We start from the raw sequence: 21,147 nt of genomic DNA, 5'->3' as shown, positions 1-21,147 counted from the left end.
ATAAATCTCACATTTTATCCTTCCCTGCAGACTTTCAAAGAATGCCAATGCAGCTGAAAACGTTATACAGTTTTAATAGTACACGTAAAAATAGCAGGTCACTGACAAAAACACTACAGTAGACACAACAGACGTCTCTTCAGTCCGTATTGAGAATAAGACATACCCCTTGCAGTACCCAGTGAGATATGTGCTCAGTAGTGGCCAAATCGGACTCGAACACTAAACCGACTCCCATAGCATTACGTCTCTGACTCGTCACATAGACAGGCGTCTGAAAAGTGTTCTAAAAAGAAAGCCTTGAGTGAACAATCCTCTCAAAAAAAATTTAGCACAACTTACAACAAGTTTGAGGCGATGTGCTTCAATAGGAATAACCTGAAGTATAGGCAACTCCTGAATGAGTTTCTTCGGCGGCTGCCGAGCGAGACACGACCGCTCCAAATCCCAAGCGGCACCCTCGAGATAGAGTCCGCTGATGTAGCATCCCGAGTGAAGCTTCTCGTTCACCTGCTCGGCATCCGTATACGAAGTAACGGTCGTATAAAGAGTCGATCGATCGAGCGGCCAGCCCTTGAGACGACACGTCGTCTGAACGAGCGCCGTCAAATACGACTCGGGTATGTGCAGCCCGGAGAGCCACATGACGGCCGGCTCGCCGTCGTTCACCCACGCGTTGTACTGCGCGTAGCGTCGTTGGAAGTGAATCATCCAATTGCCGAGCGACTTCAACGTCGCCGGCGCCAACGCCTGCCATATCGTCGGAATCTGCCCGTTGTACAAACTCCGCGCCAACTCGTCCAATTCGTTACTCATGCCAACTTCACCAGCAAGAGCCTAGGGAAGAAAATAGACAACCACGCCCACGCGTCAACCACGCCCACACATTACCCTTTGAAGTTGAACAAGAGATAGGCCCATGCGTTTCACGAGCTTGTTCCAGCGTTCGAGCTCCTGTAGGAGCACGACGGACGTCGGCGACAGTTCGCCGAGTTTCTTTCGTATGCGATCCAACTCGAAGGCGGGCGGCAATTTGGTCTGTATGTCGGACGCGACGCCGCCGATGAAATCTTCGCGACTGACGCCGGACGACGATTCGCCCGTCTGCGGTTGCAATTCGACGAGCTGCTTCCACATGTCCTTCGCCGCGAGCGTATAGTAGCTGATCTCGGCGTTCGAGTGGAGACCGAAGACTTCGGGCGTGTTCGCCAGCGGTAGGCTCTCGATCGTCTCGACGAATTTGTCGCGATGATCGCCGTCGGGAATTTGATAGTCGATTTCGTCGTTCACGTAGAAGTGAAACGGTTGGAAGGCGTCGAATATGAAATCGCCCATGTATTCGTCCATGTAGATCTTCAGGACGCGTCGATCGAAGTCGTCGATCGCTCGACCGCCGTACATGACTTCGCCGATGAGGTATTTGAGACTGTTCCACGGTATTTTCTCGTCGCCGTTTTCGAACGATTTCGTTAGATAGGTGTCCATCAGTTGCATGCACACGCGAAAATCAGACTCGTTGAAGTCGTACGGCACGTTCCAGCCTATTTTACCGTACTTGCGTCGTTCTTGAACAACCGCGTGAAAAAAGGCGAGTACGTAGATCAAGGGAGCGAATTTGGGATGAGGGCAATTTTTCAATGCCGTGTACGTGATCTTATGATAGGTGTTACGCAGATTGAGCTTGAGTCCGTTCGGCGGCTCGGTGACGACTTTGAGCGAGCGTTGAAGTATCCCGATGGGAAAATCCGGCGTCGGCGCCGTCGTCAACCAGAGACGAAAATCGGGATGGGGCTTCGTGACGCGTTCGAGCGCCTTTTCGAGATCCTTCAACCAACGCACGAGGAGATGACAGTTCTGAAGCATGAGCCAGTGTCCGCGCGCGACCGCCGTCTCGAGAAGCGAGAGCGCGACTTTTTCCTGACCCTGTCCCATGGCGAGCAATTTCAATCGATTTCCACCGAAACCCGATCTCTCGGCTAATTTCTGCAAATCGCCGGCCGGATCGGCGCCGGGACTTAGAATGAAGACGATCGGCGAAAACGGCGTCGATTGTTCGAGAACGGCTTCGAAACTGACGACCGGCGGCGTGACGTATTTCTCGCCCATTCGTCCCGTGACGAAATTCGTGACGGCGCGATAGACGCGATCGACGCGAAAGCAGCGAAGAAGCAAGAGCCGTTGAATGTCGTTCAAGCCCTCCTCGTATCGGCCCGGATAGGACGCCGTCTCCGGCGCGTCGTGATCGAACCACGCCTTCCACGATTTCTCGCCGCGCTCGATGTCGTCCGGCAGCGCGCCGAACGCGTCCGACGTCACGCTCATCAACTTCATGACGTCCTCCCAGCCCTGATCGGGAATCCACGCGTGCGGCTTCGCACGTCGACTCTTCTCGAGCGACAGATTGCCTTTGACGAAGAAATCGAGTTCTTCGTGATTCAGCGTCCCGTCGGCTTCCTGAATCTTAATCGTCATTTGAAAGGAGAATAGGAGCTTGTGACGTTCGAATAGACCCGTGCACGCGTAATTGTAGACGTTGAGCGTGAGCGTGTCGATGATGTTGCGCAGACGCTTTTGGAGGAGACCGTCGGGAAGGCTCTTGCGTAGGGAATGATTGAAGACGTCGAGATAGGCGCTCAACGAGTATTGATACATCGAATTGATCGCCGCCATGTCGGCGAGGACGAAGAAGAGAACGGCGCCGCGTCGCGCCGCCGGTCGATAGCCGTCGCGAATGCTATCGATTTCCGTCGCCGTCTGAGCGGATTGGCGCAATTTTTCGAACACTTCCGTCGCTTTCGATTTCGTCTCTTCCAACGTCCGGACAAGTTCCGTGTTGTCGAGCATGTTTCCAGTCGACGTCGCCAATTCGCGAAGAAGCGTGTCTTCGAGATCTTTGAGAAGCTTCTTATTCTCACTAAATTAATTAAAAATAATTTTAATTCAATTAAAATTAATTCAATTAAATTTTTAATTGAATTAATTAATTCGATTATATTGTACCTCGTTTCTTGAATCAGAAGTTCGCGCTGCTCTTCGAGTTCTTTTCGCTCGAAGCCGACTATGACGCTGAGGAGTTGGTCTTCGAGGCCTTTCAAGGTCACCGTGTAATTGATTACCATCGCCTTGCCGAAGACGGCCGGCGTGTATCTCGGATTCGATAGCTTGCTGTTGAGATAGAGCTTGAAGTTTGGATCGTAGTCCACTTCCTTGTCTCCCAAGACGACGTACTGTCTGTTAGCGGGACCTTAGAGAGACGATCGTCTAATTATTTTTTTTCTCTTTCCGTACGGGAATACCTTTGACGTTTTTCTCCAATATGTTGTCGATGACCGGGTCGATGTATTCATCAACGTCCTTGAAGAGGAAAGGAAAGCCGTACTTGATGGCCAGTTCGAGTTGTTTCAAGAAGTCGGAATCGTTGAAAGTGCATACCTATGATAGGCGACGTTGATTACTTTTTTCCGCTCGTTCTACATACGTACCTTTAGGTTATTGTTCGCCTCTTTCTTACGTATCCAATTCAACGCCTGTTCCTGAGGATCGATGCAAAGGGGAAAACGACTAGCATTCGTCGTCAAAATTCCATTCTGAACAGACAACTCGTCAGGAGGCAAACCCTCAGAATTCCACCTAGAAAGAAAAAAAAGAATCAGTAAGGAAAACACTACATGAGATATAGAAAGCGCTAGTGTGAACGGTCAGAGAATTGTAGTTTCGTCTATCACAGAAATCAATAATATCTTTTTTCATCCTTCCGTTCACCGCACCCTACCTTACCCTACAAGTCTTACCTGCTTATCTCGACGTCGTTCGTCAACAGATTCTCCACCTTAAACGGCTCGCTTCGCGGAATCGCTTTCGCCTCCAAATCCCTCTCCCACTCGGCGCGAATCAACTCGGCGCGAAAATCCCAACTAAACGCGCCCAAATAGCTCAAAAACGCCGCCGAAATGAGACAGTCGCCGAGCAACCGAACGCGCCTCTTCTTCAACTCCTCCAACTCCTCGCTCCAACGAACTTTTTCGGAACCAAGACCGGAGATTAATTTATCAGCGGCAATAAGTCGCCTCTCCATAATCTCAGCCTCTTCCTGCAAAGCCTGCTGATCCTTCTTCGCCTCCTCGTAGCGACTGCTCAACTGAGCGAGCTCCTTCTCGATCGCCTGCACTTCGCGCTGAATTTTCTCCAAGTCCATTTTACTCGATCGATACTGCTTCTCGAGACGCGCGACTTTGTCGCGCTTCGGCTTGATTTCGCGCGCCACTTCGCAATAGCCGATAACCGCCTTGACGAATTTATACAAACCGGAGCCGGCTCGACTGATGTCCTGCATGCGCTCGATCGTCACGTCCATTTTCTTGAGAAAATCCTGCGTCAATTTCACTTGCGCCGGTTTGATGTTATCCACGTCTAAATTCTGTAAAGAATTCAAAAAATTCGGATCCTGCATCATGCTCTTCGCCGACTTCCAACTGATCTCCTTTATCCCGCGAAGTACGACAATGCACTCCGATATCGTCTGAACGGGAAGCGGCGGCTTCGCGAACGATCGTATCTCCGTCACGTCCTGTCGATCGAGATCGCTGAGCGCTAGGCGCGCTTCCTCGAGCGCCGGCAGCGCCGCCTGCAACGCTTCCTCCGCTTCCTTTTTCTCGACGGCGATCACTTTATTTTGTTCGCCCAATTCGACGCTTTTCGCCAGGGCGAGTTCCTGTTTCTCCTTCGCTTGGGCCGTTCGCGTGACGATCTCTTCGAGAAGCTTTTCGCACGCCGCCGTTTTTTCCGTTACGGCGACTTTTTGAACTTCGAGTTTCTTATTCATTTCGGCTAGGTCTTCGGCCGCTTCGATTAATTTCGTTAAACCGCCGCTCAAACGTTGGCACTGATCTTCGACGAATTTGTCCTTTTCGGCTAGAAGTCTTGCATAACTATTTATAAAATCGAGATAATTTTTCGGGGTCACGTGATTCACGCGACGAAGTTTCTGCTCGAACATGCGACTATATTTGCCGACGATTTCGTGAATGAAGACGACGTGCGCGACGACGTTCTCGCGATGCGCGTCGGGAATCTTCTCGATTTCGCCGAGAAAATTCGTCGCGACGGCCTGGAGCGCTTGCTGAGGCCAAGGCATGAACCAATCGATGACGCAATTGTTCACGAGACCCGGGAAGTTTCGACAGCGCGTGCGCAACGTGTCGCCGATCGGCGACATCGCTAAAACGATGTGGAGATTGCTCGCGCACTTGTTCACGAAGAAGTTCCACACCGTTTCGCGATTGGGCGCGAGACCGAGCTTCTGCACTTCATCGCGCGTCGAGTTGATGATCGCCTCCTTTTCGTCATCGGCGAAAAGCGCGGGAACCATACCGGAAGTGAGCATGTTATTAATGAGTTCGAGGAAGCCCTCTTGCGCAACGTGCGCGTCGGTGAAAAGAAACACGACCGATTTGTTTTCGACGCCGAGTTTGTTGTAGAGGAGTTTGAGATCCTCGCGAAATTCGTTTTCGCCGTAGCCGCGACTGAGCGTGATTTCGAAGACGTCGCAACCGGCGGTGAAGGCGGCGAGTCGCGTGAGACTCTGCTTCCCACTTCCGCCCACGCCCACGAGAAGACTGTGACCGCGATCCATTCGCACGACGCGATGGGCGCGACAGAGATGATCGAGCGCGTCGTCGAAGAGAACGAGATTGAGACGCGATCGCTGGTCGTTGTATTCGTCGAGAACTTCTTCGAAAATCGCCTTCGTCGCTTCGTAGTCCTGTAGGTCTTCGTAGACACGTGGCGCATCCGGGTTTAGAGCCGTGCGGAAGTCGCCGTAGAGGAGGGGCTCGCGCAAGGCGACGTCGCGATGCGCGGCGAAGTGATCCGTCAGCATTTCGTCCATGTGTCGGCCGACGATTTCGCGATCTTTGTCCGTGACGAGACGATCGTAGAAGACGCGCAGGCACTCGTTTCGCCACACGCGAACGAATTTGTCCGGCGCATCGAAGCGATCGGGCACGGTGATGAAGAGACCGTGATAGATGCGCGAGAGATCGCGCAGATTGAAGATGTAGTGGAATTTCGACGGGGTCGGCGGCAAATCGCGAACGATTCGCTTATAGAGTTCCATTGTCGCTTCGGTTATCGGTTGGCTTAGGTCGCGTATCGGTTTTTCGAACGATTTCGTGTGACCGTCGAGGAGGGAGAAGTAGATGTGGAATAGAGACTCTTCCGACGGAAATGTCACGTTGAAGACGGAGAAAAGGGAAACGAAGCGAGGATCGACTTGGTTTCGACCACCGCCAGCCTAAGAAAAAAGAAAAATGAGACCCCATTAGAGTAGGACCTCCAAATGTACGGGCACTTGACTTAATTACCTTTCCCATGGCGGCGACGTATCCGATGTCGCGCAGATACTTCCATCCCAAATCCTTTCCGCGATCGTACATTCCGCCGCGTTCGAGCAGAAGCTTCAATAAGGCGATCGGTTGCTGCGTCCCGTAGATATCGACCTGCGCACACAGACACGCAAAATATAAATCAAAAAAATTCCCTAATCGCGGTTTCTTGCCTGCGGCATATTCATATCGTCGACGAAAACGAGAAGACGCTTCCCCATAGGCGGACCGTACGAATCCTTCGTTCGCTTCTCCACGGTCGCTTCGAGATTCCGTTGGACGTCCATCGAAGTCGTTCGCGACGAAAAATTAATATTGAGCACCAACTAAATAAATAAATTAATAAATAAATAATAATAAAAAACGTGAACGTACCGTCGACTCCGAGTCGACCTGTCGAAGAAAATTCTGCGTCGTCGCCGTCTTCGACGTCCCCGTCTCGCCGACAAGCACGACCGGTCGACGAATCCTCACCATCAAGTTCAGTAGCCACGTGCTTCTCACCGTATCGACAGTGGGCACGAGAATCTCATTGAACTTCTTCGTAGGATCGTGCTCGTACTCGGGCACCTTCTGTTTCCATGGCACCCACGCCATATCATCACCGTCGAAAAAGTACTCGAATAGAGTCGCTTCCTTACACGGCATCTCGGTTGCCGGGCAACGATCGTCAACATTCTGCGGCAATCCGGAAAGCCGTTTAACAAGCGCATCGAACTTGGCGCGTCCGTCTTCGAGAAGCCCAGCGCCGAGCGACCAGCAAAGCGCTTGAATAAAATACGCTTCGAGCACGGGTGGTCCCACGCTCGTCGCCTCGACGCCGCTCGGCACGAGAGCGTCGAGCATATACGACAACTGCGTCGTCATATTGAGATTCGTCAACGGGACGATCGTCTTGAGTCGCTCCCCGACGCGACCGTCGACGATTCCCTCGACGATCATATCCATGCACGTGGGTACGTATTTATCGAAAAGCGTACCGAGTATTTCCTTATCGGCTTTTCGACCGTTGAGCCATTTTGCCCAATAGGGCTCGTAGCCGAGATTCTTCGGATCGACGTAGACCATGCCGCAGCGCGATATCGTCGCCGGGGACGCGTACTGGAGATCGCTGACTTCGACGAGAAGCGCGCAGTGTTTTTGGAGTCGTATGCGCTCGCCGTTGGCGAGCGTTAAAAGCTTATTATCGTCCATAACCGAGTTCATGTTCTCGACCCACAGGGCGTCGACGTCGCCGTCGAAGACGATGTATTTGCGTTCGTTTTTGTCGGTCGGTCGATTGACTTCGCGGAAGATGTTCGAGAGCAAGCCGTCGGTCCAGTCGCGCGTAACGGGATCGAGAATGCCGTAGAGTTCGATGACCGTAACCGCTTTCGGATTCATCACATACAATTTCGTCGTCAATCCCAATCTAGAGGAAAAAATTATATACCGGTAGATCATATATAAATATTTTTTTCTTACTTTGTTTGCGCTTGAGCGAGTGTGTTGATTACGACTGATTTCCCGCCGCCCGTCGGTCCGACGACCATGCACGTGTGTCGCGTGAGCATCGTCTCGTAGAGCTGAACGACTTTGTCGGCTTGCTGCGGCAGTTCGACGTAGCCGTTATCCACTAGAATCTGCTCGACGGCGTCGTTGAAATTCGGATAGCGCACTCGCGGACAATCCAAGCCGGGGAAGAGATCGGAGATGAGACCAAGGAAGAGGGGTACGTCTTCGAAGACGAATTTCGGTAGATTCATGTCGCGAAGGGCGCGCATCAGAACGACGTCCTATGAAAAGAATTTCGCTATTTTTTTCGGCGAGAAAACGGTGGGTACCTCATTGAGATCGGGCGCACCGCGCTTCAATTCGCCGGCCATCACCAAGACGGCTTTCAATGCTCGAAGTCCAAAATCGTAGTGATATTGACGCGATAGCTGGCCTTTTGCAAGGGAATACAAAACAGTCATCTTTTTGGCTAGAACCTAATTAGTAAGTATTATTAATTATTTATTCAATACTATTTAATTTCTTTATTGTACCTTTGCTAGGAGGAATCCTTCGGAGAAAAGCATAATTTCGCAGATTTGTCGTAGATCGGGTACGATGACGACGACGGGTCGAAAGAGCGCTTTAACGCTTTCCGGCAACTCCGTACGCCCCGCGTAACCGGGATTCATAGTAATAAAAATGCCCATGCGATCGTCAAGAGCAATTTCACTACCTTCAAACTAAAAGAAAAAAATAAATACGATTAAGAGCGCACTCGCATCGACCGTTACCTGAAATCGTTTAAACCCGTTCAAAAGAGCATTCTGAATCGTCTTGATCTGCGACGAGATGACGGACAATACCGATATATCGATCCGATTGAACTCGTCGAAGCAACCCCACGCGCCGCACTGCGCCAACCCGCTGAATATCTTCCCAACCGCCTTGAAGTCCATTCCCTCGCCGCAATTCGTCACAACGCAGAGCAATCCGAGCGCCTTCGCCAAATCCTTCACCGTCTCCGTTTTCCCCGTGCCCGCGGGCCCGGCGGGCGCGCCGCCTAGACGCATGGACAAGGCCTGCGTGAGCGTCAAGTAGATGCGATCGGTGAGCGGCGTGATGACGAGACGCCCGTTCAGGCCCATGTACTCGTAGCCGTAGCCGAAGCGCCCGGTGCACTGGCGTATGAAGAGCTCGTCGCCCTTGCGCTCCCAGTAGAAACGCAGCTGGCATTCCCATTCGAATTCGCGCGCGTCCATGATGCTGTCGCGTACGAACATGTCGATGATGTCGCGATTGTGAACGTCGATGATGAGAACAGTGTTGAATTTCTTTCGATCGTTTTTGCTCAGGGGCGAGCGCACTTGCACGACGAGTTCGTCGATTTGCCCGTGGAGTTTCTTACTGTACACCTTCATGGCCATCTTGTCGCCCTTTTTCACTTTTCGAAAGACGTCCTCGACTTCCCACGTCCACCAGACCTGATTCGACGCGAGAACGACCATTCCCTGATAGAGACCCATCCACTGGACGCGCGTGCGATCGTCGGCGCAATACGTAAATATCGACTCCTTCGTAATTAACCGATTCGTTCGACGCATTTCGTTGAGAACGTTCGTCATCCAATCCTCGACGCGACCTTCGGCGACGACCGGCGAGCGAAATTCCATTTCCTCGCCCTCGCTCGACACCATGCCGAGAGCGATCGACTCCTGCGACGAACCGGCGCCGAATTTCAAACTCGCAATATTATCGAACATCTTAATCATGTGCTCTTGGACGCACGTCGCTTCGGCCGAGCCGAGAATCGAGAGCAGTTCGTCGTCGGAGATGAAGAAAAAACGCGGGAAAGCATTTCGCTTGCTATCTAAATAATCATTCAAACTCTTCTGACAGCGTTCGAGACCGCCGGCGAGCGACTCGAGATCCTCGAGTCGACCGTCGACGTGACACGCTTGGAGAACGTTCGTCTTCTGATGCGTATCGGTCATAATCTTTTTAAATGTTTTATCGATGCCGTCGAATTTTTTTGCTTCTTCGGGGAGCTGCGAACGTATGTCGCCGCCTATGAATATGCTCTCGAGGTACATCCACTTGCGCTGGACGACCATCCACACGTCGACGACTTCGCTGATGTGAGAGAGACGTTTTTCCCAGCGTTGAACGTTCTCGAGAAACGGGCCTACGAACGACGATGCTGACATGCTTTGAAGATTCATAGCGTTATCGTCGAGTATCGTATTGATGTCGTCGACGGCGCCGAGAATGTAGCCGCGCTCTTGGGCGCCTTTCGTGTAGCGATGCACGGCGAATTTCATCGCCGACCACGTGTCCGTCACTTCGACGAGCCCCTTTTCGATGCTCAGTTCTTTCGTTGCGCTCGTCACGATTTCTGATATGACGTCGGCGAAATTGTGGAGTTCCATTGCGAAGAGGTTTTCCAGTGTGAACGTTTCCGGGTTCATGTCGAAGTTCTTTTTCGTCGATTCCATGAGTTTTTGCCAGTGGCGATCGCGTAGCGCGTCGTTTTTCAGATCGGCGAATAGGGGAACGGAGTCCTTGAACGCCTGCATGCGTTCCTGAAGCACGTGGCACACGGGCAGGGATTTGAGCTCCTTGGGAAAGCGACGCAATTGGCGTAGATACTCGTCGATTCCGTCAGTCAGCTGCTGAATGTCGAGATTGGCCCAGAGCGTATTAGACCATTCTTCACGAGCATCCTAAAAGAATATATATATGTACTACTACCTATAGTGTCTCTCTTACTCTTTGGGCTTCGTATAGGCTAAAGACTTTTTCTAGTCCTGCTAATTCTTTCTGCATGTCCATCAGCTTCGGATACATCGTCACTGGCAAGTCGAATAGTTTCTCGGCGTTCGCCAGTTCTTGGCGTTCCTTTTCGAATTTCTCGACGTCCTTCTTCATTTTGGCGAGGACTTCGATTCCGCGATCGAGTTCGCCGCCCACCGTTCCCGGGCCTTCGCTGTGAAAGACGGCGTCCAAAGCGTCGACGTCTTTGGCGAACTGGGTCACTTGTTGGCAAGTGATTTCGGTGAATTTTTTCTTCACGGCGACGAGACTGCGATCGACTTTGCGCGCCTGTTGAAAGAGTTCCTCCCATATGGTGGCAATCTCCTCAGCTAAGGTCAACTCAGACTGAGGAATCTATAGATCAATAACGTTATTATTTGTTGCGATTGTCCTCTTTTTCTCTTACGTTGACTTTGTACATTCGTAGAGTTCGGTAGCGTTCCTGAATGTCGACGTACTTGAGTTCAACGTCCAATGACATGTTACGTATGCTCGCTATGACGCTCAGTACAAACTTGAGATTCTCAAGCGTATCGGGAGGCCGCTTCAAATCATTCATGAGACCCTGTAGTAAAACGAGATATTCAAGTAACAATGATTCTCAAAAGAGTGTTACAACTCGCCTCCAGTTGATTTCTCAGTCCGAAGAGCGCGTCGCGAGCCGAATCGTTGAGCAATTTGCCTAACGACGTCACCCACGCCTGCGCATGCTCTTGAATCTTCGTCGTCAACGGTTCGAGCTGTATCCGAACGAAATCCAAATCCTTCGCCTGAGCCTGATTCCCAACCTAAAAAAATTCAAAATTAAAAAATCTTCATAATAGAACATAGTATTGTACCTCAATAGCCATATTCGTATAGAACTGCAACTGACTATCAAACTTGACGCAGCTCAACTTCTTCGCGGCGATCTTCTCCAAAATAATTCCCTTCTGCAGTCGCCAGAGCACCTTATACTTATTCCTCCAGCGAGTCAAATACTTATTCAGACCGCCGAGAAATTGCGTAATCGTCATATTCAGTTGACTGACGACGTCGAGAACGCGCGGATGAACCTGAATGTCCTTCTGAAAACTGAACACGTACGGCTCGTCGCGTCCCTCGACGTGCTGCGGCGCGCACTCGATGCACGTACCGTGCATCCAACGCACGAAGCGGCGCACGCTCTCGACCGTGTCGCGAACGCTCTGCGTTAGAAGCTTGTAGATCTCCTTCACCGGTGGCGACGTGACGACTTCGGTTGCCGAGAGAACGGCGTCGACGACGAAGACGGGCGCGTCGCCGCGAAGGCGCGCGAGATAGAGTTCGAGATTTTTGTAGACCATTGTTGAGAGTGCGGCGAAGAAGCGCTTTTCCCAGTAGAGGTAGTAGGGCTTGAGACGCGGCGAACGGCCCGTGTTCGTATTCACGACGAGCCCTTCGACTTTGGTTAGGAGGGGGCCAATTGCGTGGTACTTTCGAGCGAGAATGCCGATGACGGAATTCCGATTGGTGTCAATACAATCAAAATATTCCTAAGAAGATAAACAATGAAGTCATAATAGAGTGGAAATGGTATCAAGAAACGAAAGGATAGGAACTTAACTAGACACGCTTTCCTACTACTCTTTCTTACCTTTGCTTCGGGTAGCATTCCCCCGGGTCCCGGTGGCGGCGCTCGAAATAGGTCCGCCTGTTCGACGAGTTTCAATCGCAACTCGATGTCGTGCGCGTTCTTGTGTATCTGATTCACAAGCGACTCCATCTTCGTTATAGCCAAATCGCATCGCGCTATATAGTCGCCAATACCCAACGAACTCCAATTGAGTCGCTTGGCACCGGGCTTCAAAACGCGCTGCAATTCGCGTACGTGATCGCCAAGCAACTCGGTTTCCGGCGCATTGAGGGAAGCAAGCGTCTCGTCATATCGCTCGAGAGTACGCTTCAACCCGTCGACGTACGTCACGTACTTATCCTCCTGTAGAGCAACGTTGCGCGCGAGTTCGGGTATCTGAAAGCCGAGTTGCTCCAAGTATTTCGCCTCAGTGATCACCTGTTGTAGTTCCACAGCGAAATTGACTGCGTATCGCGAGCCAGCTAACTGGCTCCCCGAGAGCGCGGCGCGAACGCTAGCCTCCTCTTCATCGGCTCCCGTTCCCGATCCCTTCGACGGCGACGACGAAGCCGTCAAGTCCGACGCCGGCACTTCGACGAGAATCGTTCGTTTGAGATAGCCGGCTAGCGTGCCGTCGATGCTCGCGAGCCAGCCGTCGAAGAGCGCGTCTTCGTACGCTTTCATGCCGCGCGCGACGTCGAGGTATTGGGCGCGCGCGGCGACGCCTTCGTCGCTGCCGCCGAGCATGTCTTTCATGGATTGGAATTTGAGTATGGTGCGCTTGATGCGATGGAAGAGGGAGCGCGACCAGCCGATTGCGCCGGCGACGGGCGGCTGGTTTCGCGCGATCGGCGGACGGTCTTTCTCGCTTTGAAACAGCGTGTTGATTGCATCGAGCTAAAGAAACTCATATAATATTTATTGTCTAATTTTTTTTCCTCTCCTTACCTCTCTGCAAAATGTTGCGAGGATCTCTTTGAATTTCATCATCATCTGACTGTTGATTGCTTCGCGCGATCGGATGTTTTTGAAATTTTGAAGCATGTCGAATGCGCCTTCGGCTGAACGCAATGTCTTGAACGAGTCGTCAATGAAGAGCTTCGCTTGGTTCTCGATCGACTTCACTTCGCGATCGAAGGCGTTCATCTTCATCCGCCACTCGTTCAAATAACGCATTTGAAACGGATCAAAGTCAACCTAAGGACACGTGATCCCCATAGAGTTTATATAATATATACTTACCAATTGCAAGGGTAGTTTCAATCCTTCGACTTTCTCCAATACGTCTTCAATGCTCTTCGGATCGCCCGTCACCGCCTTCAATTCCGGTCCAAAGATATTATGAAACTCCTCAATCACCTAAAAGAAAATAATGCAATAAGGTAAGACTTCTGGATCCTTTTTACCTGAGCCACATTGCAGAGATCCTGACATATAACCGCCATATAATCCGTCTGATCGAACAATTTCTTCCGATCGAACTCCCACCGCGCATCGCGTCCCGACGCCTCGATCTTCGCCCTCATATCCAAATACGACTGCTTCCACACTTCCAACATCCGCTTCGCATCGGCGCACTTCATCTTAATGACAAACGGCTTCTCGAGTAGAATAGTCCGAACGTTGATAACGCGTTCGACACGCTGCGCCAATTCCCAAGCAATACGCTCCATAAGCGGAACCATGCGCTCGTCGCGATTATAATGACGCGATAGAATCCAAACCATGCGTAGCGCGTTCATGAGCGAGGGAAGCGTCTCGCTTACGACGCCAAAATTCGCACCGTGCGTCACGTTCTTAAAGTGGCGTTCGAGCGTGGATAGAAATCGAACGTTGTCCTTCGCTTCCGTGTGATATTTATTCAGTTCGCCGAGATTGTACTCGAAGCTCGACAGAGTCGTCGCGTCGGCGGCTTTGAGCACGGCGAGAATTTTCTGCACTTTGGGCAGTTGGAGTTGCTCGGATAGAGCGCTGAGCGCCGCGCTGCGCTCGCGCCAAAAATCGATTTCGGCGAGCGGTCCGTTGCCCGGCGGGGCGCGTTTCAATTGTTCCTCGATCGCGACGGATATCTGCTTCTCCCATTTTTCCATCGCCTCTTCCAACGACGTTACGAGATCGACGTCTTTCGATACCGTTTTGACGTCGTGTCCGATGGAGGATGCCGGTATTTCGAGTCGCACTTCGCCTTTCACCTGATCGATCGTTCGTTTCACGTGCCGATGGAACTTATCGACGTTCATTATGAACTCGTCGCGAATGACGAGTCGCGTGTCCGTGCGTTCGGTCACGTGACTCAGAACGCTTGCCGATCGACCGGGCGTCGTCGCTCTCGAGGAGACTCCTCCTCCTCCGGGAACTCCACCACGTTGAGCTGCGGCTTTGAGTAAGGGAAGATAGACGAGATCGAGAAGACTTTCGAGCATTTCGAGTGGGGGCCCGTTTAGGAGACCGTGTTCGACTGACGTCACCATGACGTCGTTCGCTTCGTCGGACGACGTGGGGACGGGTATGGCGTCCGGTTGGCGTTTGAGGACGTAGAACGCGTTGACGTCCGACGCTTCGTCGGGTAAATATTGCCACGTGATAAATAGTTTCGTTACTTTGCGAGTCTACGATAGGAGAATGGCTACGTTTCTTATCGTATCTATGTTTTTTATACCTCTTGCATTACTATTGGTCTTTGTTCGTCTCGCTCCTGGTCGTTTTCTTGTTGGGGCGCTTCGGTTTCCCCGTTCGGGGCTCCGGCTTCTGGCTCTTCGGTTTGGGAGGCTTCGGGGGCTTGTGTCGGTTGCGTTTCGCTTGGTTCCGTTGCTCGTGCATCGTTCGTCGGCGCGTTCTGTTCGCCGCCCGAGTCGTCTGCTCCCGAATCGGATCCCGGATCTACTAACATCGTGTTTCGACGCGCGAGAGAGCGTTTTGTGTACTTACCTAGCTTTATTTCGTACACTTCTTCTTTGATGAGAGCGTAGAACAGGAGAGCGACGTTGCTTTCGGGTGTTTCGCGGTCCAGAAAGCGTATGATTTCCAGGCTGTGTTTTCCTCCGTCGCGCTCCATCATTTCAGCGAAAACGGCGTCTTCATTAATGCCCAGACTCAGGCAGACCTGGTTTTTAAGCCAAGCCACTCGCAAATCGTCCATTTCACAGGAGAATCAACTGTTGCGATACTTTTGCGCAGTGACAAGTTGCTATGCCAACACAACTCCCGTATAAGGTGACAAAAATGCAGCTACAGAGTATCACTTTCTCCAGTCAAAGCCAGCCGTAAAAAATACCTAAAAATGATTAGCGCTATAAAAACCACTAGTCCATAAAACACAAACCGATCTAAGTTCTGTAAAATGTGCAGGTACACTGCAGACGATCACAGTTCTTCCTTGTACGCGCTTGCAATTCGATCTCTGTGAATTCCGCACTTTTCGCAAGCTCGAATAAGATTATATACCGTAGCAGCTGTGGGACCGCGTTCTGCACACCAATCCTCTATGACCATCGAGGCCCTAATGAAATCTTCGCTAGACTTTTCCTTGTACTGCGGTATGGCGTGACCTTTCCGCCCTAAACAAAAAGCTAACCTTTGCCATTTTGCCTCTGCTAGGGTTGCGACAACGCGAATCAGAGATCCGTCAATCGCATCAGGAAGAGTACCTGCAAACAGGAATTAAATACGACAGCAAAAACTAAACGCGTTTTACCTAAAGATGATCCCAGTTTAGCATCCATAGGATGATGAAGGTTAAACCAGCAGTGAATTCTTAGAAAGTCTGCCGGATCGACTGGAAGTCGCTTCCCAAATTTGTTATATAGCTTGGCATTTCTTGGGGAGTAGTACTCGAACTTCTTCCTCGTGCTAAGTACAGGAAGATTCTTGAGATCGATATCCAAGTGTTTGCCTCTGCGCACGGCTTCTTCCAATTGACAACATACGCTATAATCAAAGCCTCCCATGCCCTGGTAACATATTTTTCTCATCTGTCTGCACAGCTCCTCTCTGATCGAGTGTAAGAAAGAAGCGCTTGCTTGAGCGACGTCGTCTTTATTGACGTAATGAACTGTTAGAGCAACCCAATTGCCTCGGCTGTGGTACAGCAATTCAACTTCAACTGTGAACACAATATTTTTTTCTCTTTATACTGCCAACGAGATACTGCATACCTTCTGCCGTAGAATCTATATCTTCCACTAAAAAGACGCACTGATGACGAGAAAGTTCCGGGTTTTTGGGATACAATTTTAGAAACCGAGTTACAAGACGAAAGTAGAGGCATTCCGGAACAAACTTCAGTTTCATTGGAATGACGATGAGCGGAGCTGGGAATGGAGGGGAGCGACTATGACGTTCCCAGTAAGTGAGAGGATAAAGAAAAAGGGGTCTCAGCATCGACGGAACATAAAATTCGATTCCGGTTGATCCGGCTGCAACCACCGGCGTGATAACGTCAAGAAGTTGCAGAAGGCGGACAATTAGTCTATTCTCCTCTTTAAGATCCAAATCGGTACCTTTAGTCGCAGTACCAAAATCGCTAGCTTCCCGCATTTGCTTTAGACGATAGTCCATCAAGTCCCTAGACATTACACCTTTCTCTTTCAGTGTGTCCCACTTTGGCTCCATAATCGGACCCGGTTTAGCCGCTGTTACAAAAGCCGAAAGCGCTTTGACCACCCACGTCGGACTAGTGAAAACGACATCGCTCAAATCGTCCACTTCCGGGTAATAGAGAATTGCTCCAACATTGGCGAGATATTTCAGCGCCACTAACACTTCATCGCGACTGCTAATATTGCAGATACTTCGATGCTGAGCGAGTTTAACTACGTCGTCTACTTTAGCCACGACCGCTTTCATGGCTTCCTTCCACCTGAAAAGCAGAATTTCGAGGTAGACCCAAAACAACGGCTGTTTCTGCTGTCGTCTCCAGTAAGTCGACGTCATGCGGTCTACTCGTTGTCGAATTTCATTAACGGTTTTGCAAGGAGAAGCCGAACCAGATACCGAATTGTCAATGAGAAAGATTCTCTTAACGAAGTGAGTCATCTCGCAAAAGTTCTTATCATCGGTCTTGTCACCGTGTTTCTTTGGTAGAACAATATGTTTAACAAACTCGCTTCCTTTAAGGAGCTGCTCAATGAGTTCTCCTTGATTCAAAAGCCACTTATTAACAGCGGCTGAATCAGGAAAACGTTCCTCGTCGCTGTCCAATACGTCACGGTGAGTACCTATAGCGAAGACAGGAGGAGAAACGACCTCTTCGTCCTCGCCCAGCCAATGATCGCCTCTCTTTGTCTCTTCGTGGGCCGCTGTGATTGAGCCGAACCAGTAGAAGGGAAAGTCTCCGTTTGTGCGAATCCAGCCCAGTTCGTTTGTCTGGTCCACTACATCGCCATCTGATGATCGATGAAACGATTCTGCTTTGTCGGACAGCGATTTAGAGATGTCCATTACAACCATGTACATGGTCAAGCAAAACGTTTTAGTGTCTGGCATGAGAGCCGAATGAGTGGCGAGATAAACTTCTTGTCCACCCAAATCCCATATATCGCGAACGCCCAGGCTTTGTCTGTTGAGATCTTCTTCACTCGGTTTATTCTCGAGAAAAGTGCTCACCAACTCTTGCTGATTAGGCGTAAGCGTTTTCGCCTCAATGCCCATCGCTTTCAAATCATTCCCTAATGCCTCCAGTGAAGATGCTGAATGAACTTCTGCCGCAGAAGCGCGAACTTCTGATTCTGCTATTTTAGAGTCAAAGTCTTCAGAGGATTTGTCGACATGAGAAAATTCCGGCGAGTTATCGTGCGAGCTCTTGGACGCCGACTGCTGCTGATTCATGCGATAAACGCCTTGTGCAATGAGAGGATCCAAGTGGTCCTTGCTGTCTGTTGCTACCCAGCCACTGGCGGCTGTGTGCGTCATTGCGACGGCTGCTCCTTCCGTGCTCGCTTTCTCGCTTTCAAATGGTCTATTCAAGAGAGAATCGACAAGACACGACTTTCCAGCTCTGTCTTGACCGACAACAATTAAGCGAGAACGATTGACAGTCACAGAGCCGCGTTTCAGAGCCTCGTCATAAATTTCTTGAAAACGATCTTCGCTTTCATGATACGAAGACACTTCTTCGTCAGACGATTCGACGCTAATCAGACGGTACTGTGTGTCTTCGTCATAAATTTCGCTGATATAGCCACCCTGAAATAAAAAAAAAGGAAAGTCCAAAACTGAAAAGAACAGCAAAAAGACTAAAGCGAACGTGTTTGATGCTAACAAGTACACGCATCCTTTACAACCTAATGTATACTTGGGAGACACACCTCCGTTGGAGCTTCGCTGATGAAATTCAGTAAATAATCCACAAGGAAATAGTGCTTGTTCACTTCAGCTTCGAAAAGAGGTGTTTTATCAAACTACTAACGAAGTTAAAAAACAAATACTTATTAAAAGAATTATTTGAAAACGCACTTTATTCGTTGCCTCAATATCTGCACCAACAGAAATCAGATACTTTGCGGTTTCAGCACGTCCTTCCCGGCACGCCCAGTGAAGGGAAGTTAAGCCATCCTAAACATTTATAAACGAGAAGAGATTTCAAATCCGACTGATTGCTTTGCCTGATGAGGTTCATTGACTCTCAGTCCCATTTCAACGAGTTGTTTAGCAATATTCAGAAAGCCTTGCTGACTCGCCAGTGCCAGGGCCCCATTACCATCCTACGTTGTGTTATAAATTTAAAAAACTGCGCGAAGTTTTATGACATACATAGCTTTTTGCAGAAACGTTGCAGCCACGCTCAATGAGAGCAGCGATGACTTCTGACTGTCCGCCCCGAATGGCGAAAAGAAATGGTGTATATCCCAACTGATGTACGTGAAACAGTGAGTAATAATATCAAATATCTTCTAATTATTATTTACCCTTTCCACCCTCTCTAAACTAGCTCCAGCTGAAATCAGAAATTTGACTACTTTAGTATGTCCTTCCGCACTCGCCAAATGCAGTGAAGTATAACCCGACTAAAATTTCATAAATGACATAATTCATTTGTCACATTGAATTACCAGATCGCGTTCATTGACACTGATCCCAAATCCAACGAGTTGCTTTGCACTATCCAAGAGACCATACTGACTTGCAAATGCTAAGGCTCCAGTACCATTCTAAAATTCACTATGATTAAACATATAAAGGTAAAGACAAACATTGTCTTTTGCAAAGATGTTGCAGCCACAATCAATAAGAGCAGCCATGACTTCTGAATTTCCGTTCCTAATAGCAAGAAGAAAAGGTGTATGTCCCCACTAATGTAAACAGTAAGAGTCAATGCCAAATAGCTCATTAAATAATTTTTACGTTGTCTAAAGTCTCCAAACTAGCTCCAGATGAAATCAGAAACTTGGCTATTTCACTATGCCCTTTGCAACACGCCAAATGCAGTGCAGTATAACCAGCCTAAAATTTCAGAAATGAAACATGTTTTATCTGTCACGTTCAAATACCATATCATGTTCATTGACACTGACTCCAAGCCCAACGAGTTGTTTTACACTATCTAAATGGCCACATTGACTTGCAAATGCTAAGGCTCCAGTACCCTTCTAAAGTTCATTATTAATAACAAATTGATGAAGGTTATGACAAACATCGTCTTTTGCAAAAATGTTGCAGCCACAATCAATTAGATTAGCCGTGACCACTGAATGCCCTTTACAAACAGCACGAAGAAAAGGTGTACATCCCCACTAATGTAAAAAGTGAGAACCAATACCAAACAGCTCATTTATTAATTATTTAATCTTTACCACATCCAAAGCCTCCAATCTAGCTCCAGCTGAAATCAAAAACTCAGCGGTTTCAGCATGTCCGTGATGACACGCTAAATGTAGTGGAGTAAAGCCATCCTAAAATTTATAGACAACATCTGCCAATAACTCCAACCATAACCCCCATTCAAATACCTCATAATGCCCATTAACGCTGAATCCTAATCCAACAAATTGTTTTACACTCTCTAAATGACCTATCACACTAGCAATTCCCAAGGCTCCATTACCATCCTAGAGTTCGTTATAAATAAATTAATTAATAGCAAGCATATAACGCACATTGTTTTTGGCAGAAAGATTGCAGCCATGTTCAATAAGAACAGCCACAACCCCAGTATGTCTACTTCGAACAGCGCGAAGAAAAGGTGTAAATCCGAACTGATGTGAAACAGGGAGAATTATTTAATTAATTAACTAACTAATAATATTGAATTGCTCATTTTTCTTTACCTCATCCACAGCCTCCAAACTAGCTCCAGCTGATATCAAAAACTCGGCAGTTTCAGCATCCAAAGCAAAATGAAGGGAAGTCTCTCCCAGCTACACGGAAAGGAAAAAACTGAGATCGGTTGAAAGCAGAAACACTAAAGCTGTACTTCATTCGCAGCTTCTTTCCATCTTTCTGGATAGCTTTGGATAAAGTGAGATATGACTTCCCTGTCTCCTTTCCCAATAGCAGAGAAGAACTCTAAGAAACAAAAAAGCACATCCTTTAGACAAGCAGAGCGAGTGGTGTTCAAGCTAAATCAGCTCTGAGGAACTGCTCGCGAGACTAAAGCAATCGGGAAAGAACACAAACCGTCTTCTTCCATGTCTCTGGCGAGAGACGCAGTCCTACCCGACTTCGTACGCTTTCTACGACCGTTGTTCCACGCTGTGATAGATAGCTCTCTCAAAAGCCTCTTATGATGAGGCCGTTTGGGCTTTCTTTTCAGCGTGTCAGGTCACGTGATGGTGAGATCCGGTGTACAGTAGTGTAAAATCCTCGAACCGAATTGGAGGGCAAAGAAATCTTAAAATCGTCAAACGACGTGAAACGTGTATTTTTCGTGGGAAGTGCTTCGTTCGC

At 49.3% G+C, this 21,147-nt stretch overlaps 2 protein-coding genes across 4 annotated transcripts; both read right to left on the bottom strand.

The window, feature by feature from the left end:
• Positions 1 to 54: 54 nt before the first annotated feature.
• On the bottom strand, positions 55 to 15,430 carry LOC136187232 (dynein axonemal heavy chain 10-like). 2 transcript variants are annotated; one of them, XM_065974789.1, is made up of 24 exons: positions 15,193 to 15,430; positions 14,924 to 15,147; positions 13,671 to 14,873; positions 13,507 to 13,623; positions 13,213 to 13,461; positions 12,286 to 13,161; positions 11,510 to 12,184; positions 11,294 to 11,458; positions 11,077 to 11,235; positions 10,626 to 11,024; positions 8,651 to 10,579; positions 8,411 to 8,599; positions 8,207 to 8,353; positions 7,848 to 8,158; positions 6,759 to 7,794; positions 6,557 to 6,709; positions 6,363 to 6,497; positions 3,792 to 6,292; positions 3,483 to 3,630; positions 3,297 to 3,432; positions 3,001 to 3,244; positions 892 to 2,914; positions 343 to 837; positions 55 to 286 (listed from the first exon to the last, which is right to left on the bottom strand). In XM_065974789.1, exons 1-24 carry the CDS (start codon positions 15,401 to 15,403, stop codon positions 140 to 142), a joined length of 13,872 nt encoding a protein of 4,623 aa, XP_065830861.1. In that variant the 5' UTR covers positions 15,404 to 15,430; the 3' UTR covers positions 55 to 139. The 2 variants fall into 2 exon arrangements, with proteins under 2 accessions (XP_065830861.1, XP_065830862.1); XM_065974790.1 differs by having other exon boundaries at positions 14,924 to 15,144.
• A 53-nt stretch (positions 15,431 to 15,483) lies between these two features.
• Positions 15,484 to 21,013, bottom strand: LOC136187233 (uncharacterized). 2 transcript variants are annotated; one of them, XM_065974791.1, is made up of 19 exons: positions 20,878 to 21,013; positions 20,675 to 20,766; positions 20,529 to 20,618; positions 20,358 to 20,456; positions 20,211 to 20,309; positions 20,055 to 20,153; positions 19,896 to 19,994; positions 19,752 to 19,850; positions 19,606 to 19,704; positions 19,455 to 19,553; positions 19,314 to 19,412; positions 19,170 to 19,268; positions 19,015 to 19,113; positions 18,867 to 18,965; positions 18,718 to 18,816; positions 18,570 to 18,662; positions 16,419 to 18,447; positions 15,959 to 16,366; positions 15,484 to 15,911 (listed from the first exon to the last, which is right to left on the bottom strand). In XM_065974791.1, exons 1-19 carry the CDS (start codon positions 20,888 to 20,890, stop codon positions 15,628 to 15,630), a joined length of 4,197 nt encoding a protein of 1,398 aa, XP_065830863.1. In that variant the 5' UTR covers positions 20,891 to 21,013; the 3' UTR covers positions 15,484 to 15,627. The 2 variants fall into 2 exon arrangements, with proteins under 2 accessions (XP_065830863.1, XP_065830864.1); XM_065974792.1 differs by having other exon boundaries at positions 19,752 to 19,847.
• Between the last annotated feature and the right edge of the window lie 134 nt (positions 21,014 to 21,147).

Source organism: Oscarella lobularis, chromosome 5, assembly GCF_947507565.1.
Source record: "Oscarella lobularis chromosome 5, ooOscLobu1.1, whole genome shotgun sequence".
Lineage (NCBI taxonomy): Eukaryota > Metazoa > Porifera > Homoscleromorpha > Homosclerophorida > Oscarellidae > Oscarella > Oscarella lobularis.
The sequence above is the reverse complement of the archived record's forward strand: the minus strand, read 5'-3'. Positions and strand labels throughout refer to the sequence as shown.